At 41.4% G+C, this 6730-nt stretch overlaps 1 protein-coding gene across 3 annotated transcripts in view; it reads left to right on the top strand.

Moving 5' to 3' along the window:
* Positions 1–6730, top strand: part of ARMC3 (armadillo repeat containing 3) — a 93212-nt gene that overhangs the window by 58416 nt on the left and 28066 nt on the right. For all 3 annotated transcript variants that reach the window (XM_007100750.2, XM_007100749.2, XM_007100751.2), the window contains one exon: positions 5526–5775. In XM_007100750.2, coding sequence (XP_007100812.1) covers positions 5526–5775 — 250 coding nt within the window. The remainder of the gene's footprint in view (positions 1–5525; positions 5776–6730) is intronic.

Below are 6730 nucleotides of genomic sequence, written 5' to 3'. Positions count from 1 at the left end.
CCCTGCATCGGCAGGCGGACTCTCAACCACTGCGCCACCAGGGAAGCCCTATAAGCATCTTTAAATAATGCTTTTTTCAAAGGAGACAATACTCTTGGATACTTTTGTCAATCCTGGGGTTCAGCCAGAGCTGGGGGGCACATACATTAGTCTTCTGCAACTGTGGGGCTGCTGCGGGGTGATGGTTCTTTGGGACTCAGAAACTGATCAATTTAACAAACACCCTCGACTTCTCGGGTCATCACCTTTGAAAAACTGGCTGGGATGAGAGTCAGGAATCCTGTTCACAGCATTCCAGATCTGGCTGTGATAACCAGGAGATCTGCTTATCATAACGGCCAGCACCCCACCCCCCTCGCACCTGTATAGACTCGCAGGGAGCCTGCAATTAAACTCGCCAACACTGAGTCACTGCTGCATATGCACCTCTCTTCACCACTTGCAGCATGTCTGCCACCAACATGTCTTCCTTGGTGTGACAATCCTCACGGAGACACATATGAAAAGCCGTGCTGGTGGGAATGGGTGTAATCACTGTTAACAAACAAGGTTCTGATTGCCAATATTACCATCTGTTCCAGCGGGTTCCACATATCCCCCTGTATATGGGCTGTGTTAAACAGATTTTCTCTGCGGCCCAAGGTCACCCTTGATTCATGTAACCAGCCTTTGCAGATGAGTTAAACGTGAGTCTCCAAACAGCAGCAAGGATCAAAATCTGAGAGGTACCAAATCGTGTCGTCTGATGACACAACCCAAACAAACTGTGTTTGCAGAGAAAGAATATCCACATCCCTTGATACATGAGAGGGAAAGGTCCCAAAGACATTGTCTAAAGTGCAAGATTTCATCTATTAAACTTCATATAAAAATGACTTCACGGGGGGGCTTCCCTGGTGGCGCAGTGGTTAAGAATCCGCCTGCCAATGCAGGGGACACAGGTTCCAGCCCTGGTCCAGGAAGATCCCACATGCCACGGAGCAACTAAGCCCGTGCGCCACAACTACTGAAGCCTTCGCGCCTAGAGCCCGTGCTCCGCAACAAGAGAAGCCACCACAATGAGAAGCCCATGCACCGCAATGAAGAGTAACCCCTGTTCGCTGCAACTAGAGAAAGCACGCGTGCAGCAACGAAGACCCAATGTAGCCAAATAAATAAATTAATTAAATAGTTTTTTAAAAAATGACTTCACTATATAATCCGAGAAGCCTAGGTGTGAGGAGGAAATAAACTGCTTTTAAGAACAGCTATAAGTGATACAAGCGGAGATCCCCATATTGTTGGATCCCACCCCTTCTTGCAAACTTCACACTGAGCTAAGTACTTTTCCCTCTCCGCTTCTGGACGCCAGCAGAGGTTTTCATCACTCCCCTTGAGTTGATTCAAGTCAATTAAAATATATCGATCTTCTCGGCACTGGGGATATAAAAAGACTCACATGCTGCCCAAGAAGTAGGCCCCAGGCGTAGACATGGCAGAGGAGGGGGTGATTAATAAGGAGGGGCAGCAATGGACGTGGGTAACCTCACCCAGGAAGCGGTGAGTGAGCTGGCCTTGCGGGGTCCTCAGGTAGAGGTTCGGGAGGGATTTGGGGGCAAAGGGAGCACGAGTGCAAAGGCACACAGATGTGAAATAGCGCTGTACTTTCCGGGAAGCATAAATAGACGCTATTTGTGCAATTGAGTTTTTCCTTAGTGCTCTTAGTGCGCATGCTGTAACTGTGGGGCTTGGGGACTTAATATGAAATACTATGTGCTGAATTCCTCTCCGTAACAGGCGCCGTAAAATAATATTTCGAGATCGTGACTCTTCTCTGACTGTGAACACTTGTGCCAAAACCTCATTTTTTAAAACAAAAGGAAATGTACACGTTTAGCAAACGAATGCTCTGAGGACATGTGAAAAAGAGACCTAACCTAGTTTGGGGGGTCAAGAAATGCTTCCTTGAGGAAGAGACATTTGTGCCAAACTTGGCAAGATGAATGGGAATTATCCGGGGGAAGGGACGTCCAGGAGTGAGACCAGAGTGTGGGCACACGCCGAGGTGAGACGGAGCCTGGCGTATGGCAGGTTGCCAGAAAGGCCTAGGACACGACAACAGGAAGAGGTGGCAGGGTGCACGGGCTGGTGAGGGAGGTGGGGTCAGCTCATGCTGGGCCTCAGAGGCCACGTGAGAAATTTGGGGCTTTATCCTGAGCAACGGCAAACCGTGGAAGTTTTAAGTAGGGGAGAAATAAGATTATTTTTAAAAAAATCACTTAAGCTGTAAGATGGAGAAAGGATTAGAGGGGATGAGGGGAAACCTGTTAGCAGAGTACTTATATCAATCCACAAGATACAGGATGTTGAATTGGATTCAGTGGGAGAGATGGAGATGGACAAAAGGAAGCCATCTGAGAAATATGGAGGAGAGAAATAGTCAGGACTTGGTAATAGATTGGATACACATGACATGTCGAACTTCACTTCTATTTACATATGTCAAATGACATAAACAGATGTTTTTATACATTCCCATATTTGGTTTGTAGTTTGGTTAATTTCTGTTTCAGTTTACAATTTAAACGCTTAATTGATTAAACTCCTAATTGATTAAACTCCAGCCGGATGGAGACTAATGATAGTAAATATCAGAAAATAGTTTCAGATTGTTGTGATGATATATGGCCCTGTAATTCTGGATTTTGTAACAAAGCAGTTTGACTTCTGTCCTATTCATTTGGATAATGCTCTACCATCTAGGAGACTAAAATGTGTCTTAAAAATAGGACAGGCTTCAGCTTGTGTATATGTTAGGCTTGGGGAAAAATAAGACAGAATGTCTTGGGTTTGAAAGCACAAAATTAATGCAATTCTTTTTTTAAAAAAAGGTACAAATTCTGCATTCTATTTCTGTGACTGAAATTAGTTTTTTTTTTAAGTAAGACTAATAGCTTGATTTTTCATATCATAAGTTAATCTCAATTATGCTTTTTGCACTTAAGAGCTGCACGTAGCAAATTATGGGCAGATATGCACATACAATATACGTTGCTCTCCCAGCTGTGCCTGTATGATTTGTCTTTCGGTGCTGGCAGTTATGTTCAATTTAGTAAAAGCTATATTCCACTGTGTACTAGAATCTTTGGTTTTTTTAAACAGCTAGGTTTTTATGTACTTCCCTTTACTGCCTCCATAAAGAGCAAAGAAAAAGCAGAAGGTAGAGTATAAATGAACCAGGGCCAGACATGCCTTCGTACAGGAGAAAGGGAGAAGCAAAATCCAAGCAGAAAGGCTGAGAGCAGAGACACACCTGATGAAAATCCCTGTGTCTCCATGACCCAGGTTTGTTTGTTTGTTTTTACATAAACTAGAGAAACTAAAACCATGGAGTATGATCCTACATACTTACTTAAATTTTCCCTAAACTCCCTGATACACACAAAAGATAAAGCCTTTCAGAATTTACTAGTATGCATTTACCTAAAACATTTCTGGCTTCTATCATGGATGCCGTTGAAATACCTCCATTGTGTGCTCTTTCTTTACTCTCCAAGATGTGTTAAAAAATGAACATTGTCAAAGATAAAAACCACTAAGTGACAAAGGAATCGTGCATTTTAGCCAAGATGTGTTTATAATGATTAAAAAAACAGAGTATTTGGTTTAAGGAACTGATTGCATCAAGTGCATGAAAAATAATTCAAAGGAAACAATTTTTTCTGAGAAGGTTTAAGCTTATGTTAATTAATTAGAATATACGCATAATTAAAAATTCTTCCTGGCATTTTTTAAAAATTCAGTGTAGAGTATGAGAAGTTCCTGGTGAACTAATATACTAGAGCCTCCAAATTTTCCCTTACTCATAAAATCAAATGACCACCGTGTCAGTTAATAATAGGAGAGAGACGTAAATGTGAGATTATCTTAAGAGTGTTTATTTTATCCTCTAGGAAAGGAAATTAAATGCTGTTCCTCAGGCTGCCATAGTGAGATGCAGGGCCTTCCTCTCAATATTTTTCTTGGGCTTCCTCCCAAATTTTGGTCACATGTCATCTCACCAAATTTTAGTTTTAAGGGACTCCATCCCAGAGAAAGACTAGGAGATGCCACAGAGGGTTAAATAGACACCAGGAACTGGAGGAGGGGAAACACGGAACTGAGTGCTGACTTTAACTTGGTATCAATCAGTAGGGTGTGTTTTCTGGATGGATTTATATAAACCGGGGGTAGGAGGGGCGTTCAAGGTCAACACCAAGGAGCCCTTCGTTCTCCAGAGATGTTGCCTCTAGTCATTCTGTTCCCGCCCAGTGGCTGCTGTTCAGTCTCCTTCAGAGCTGGTTGGTGCCTGATTCACAGCTTCCTTTCACCTAAAGCTAGCAGTGTCCTTATTGAGGTTGTGTTTGTATTCTGCTCTCTGATGAATAATTGTGATACCTTCTGTTCTTGACACCATCAGTTCTCCTTCACAACCAGCAAATTCAAGTGACAGAACCAAATTGAACTCATCAGAATACAGAGTGATGGGCTAAACTACATAGCCTCACTTCTTTTTTTCAGTGTTGGTTATTACTGTGATCCTAAATTTTTTTAGAAGAGGCAAATATAAACTGGAAAAAGATGTTCGTATTATTGAAGTCTCAAGTGTATTTTTATTGTCTTGATTAACTCTATTTCTATGATGATTTAAATGGATTTTTAACATAATTTGGGGTTTTCCTTTAATACCAGGATGCTCTATATATCTTACTGCTTGAAACATCTCTTATTTGAAGCAATTCCAAACATTAAAGAACATAATTAAATCAACTTCCACTCTTTAAAATGATCTCTTTTTTAAATTTTTACTATTTTATGAGCTTTTTGAGTGATTACAAAGCAAGGACTATAGAAAGTATAGTGTTTTTAAAAGGAGGTTTAGGATATCTCATTGTGGGAAAATGTTTTTATACTAGAAATAGGAAATTTAACAACTGAATACACCTACATTACTAAAATTATTCTTGTCAATATCATGACTTTGATCTTGATATTTAATTTGTAAAAGCAACATCTACCCCCCAAATGATTTGCCTGCTTCAAACGTGTTAACATCTGCCTACAGTTAACAGCCTCACTTAAAAAGAGGGAAGATGAGCTGAAGAATTTTAAATTCCCATGCTTACTCATTCCTCCCATTTAAACCTTTGTTTTCTTACTGTTTAGGAATATTTTAATAGACTTTCTTTGAATAGAATTTCCTGGTCTTATAAGTATCACTGAGTTAACAAATGAATAGCTGTAGTAGGGTATCTAAGAAGCAGTCATGCATTTTCCTATAACCCAAAGCTGCAGACGTAGGGAAAGGATTATTTAAATTCATTCATAACCCCCCAGACTCCATTTAAATCCCCAGAGCCTCAATTCCGGGTTCATCGCCCAGGTAAATTAATTTCTTTCTGAAACTGTCTTCAGGCACTCGTTTGTTTTATAAGCGTAGTTGTATGCTCCAAAGATCATTTCCTGAGCAGGGGTGAACGGCATTCATTTCTCCTTCATTGACCCAGCGCTGCTGCCGAAGGTGATGGTATCGATGCGTTAATCAACGCCCTGTCCAGCAAACGAGATGGAGCCATAGCCAACGCCGCCATGGTGCTGACGAACATGGCCGTGCAGGAGCCCCTGCGGCTGAGCATCCAGAGCCACGACGTCATGCACGCCCTGCTCAGCCCGCTGCACTCTGCCAACACTGTCGTGCAGAGCAAAGCCGCTCTCACCGTTGCTGCAACCGCGTGTGATGTCGAGGCCCGGACAGAGGTGAGCATTTGCATCACTTTGCTTTTCTCTTTCTTCTGGTCTGTACCTACTGGTGCATTAATTTGAAACATTTCCAAGTATCTGAACCTACCCATCATTTAAGTCCCTCAAAATTGGTGCAACACGTTGGAAAACAAATTAGCATCACCCAGCAAAGAAGGTTAGCGTACCCTATGATGTGGCAATTTTAGGTATATACCTAAGACACTCTCTTGTCTCTGTGCACCAGGAAGCATTGTTTATAACATCTCAACAGCTGGAAACAAACCAACTGCAGTTGTTAAGAGAATGGATACATAAATTTGTGGTATATTCATAAAATAGTATCTTGCATCAGTGAAAATGGATAAACTATAGCTACAGACATCAACAGAGAAGAATCTCAACCAGCATAATGCTGAGCAAAGTCAAGTTCAGAAGAAAACAGATGTGTGAATTCTATTTATATAATGTTCAAAAATATGCAAAGCAAAGCAATATGTTGTTTAAGCACATACCTATAAAACTATAAAGAAAAGTGAGAGAGTGATTGACCCCAAATTTAAGAAATTGGCTACCTCTTGGGGGATCAAGGGGGTGGATGTGTTTGAAGAGGAGCACACGGGGGTTCAAGGTCATGGAAATGCACCATTTCTTAAGCTGAGTGGGGGACACTCAGGTGTGCCTTTTACTATGATATGATGCTTGAAATTATAAATATGGGTTACTCACACTCTTCCGTTTCTCTTGTATTTCAAAAATTTTAAACATGGAATTGTACGTTTTACAAGTCCATCATATAAAAGTGTGTTTGGCCCATTTCATAAAGACTTGATATAAACCTACAAACGTACCTTTTTCTCTTGCTTTTTTCCTGTTTGCTTGTCGCGTGGCACTCATTCAAACAGCCTAGGACTCTGTTCCTCTCTCCCCAGTAAAAATAGCAATACGGAGCACTTATTATGCACAGCCAGTG

The sequence above is a fragment of the Physeter macrocephalus genome, chromosome 11, assembly GCF_002837175.3.
Source record: "Physeter macrocephalus isolate SW-GA chromosome 11, ASM283717v5, whole genome shotgun sequence".
In the NCBI taxonomy this organism is placed as follows: Eukaryota; Metazoa; Chordata; class Mammalia; order Artiodactyla; family Physeteridae; genus Physeter; species Physeter macrocephalus.
Note: the sequence above shows the minus strand (reverse complement) of the source record. Positions and strands in the feature narration are given on the sequence as shown.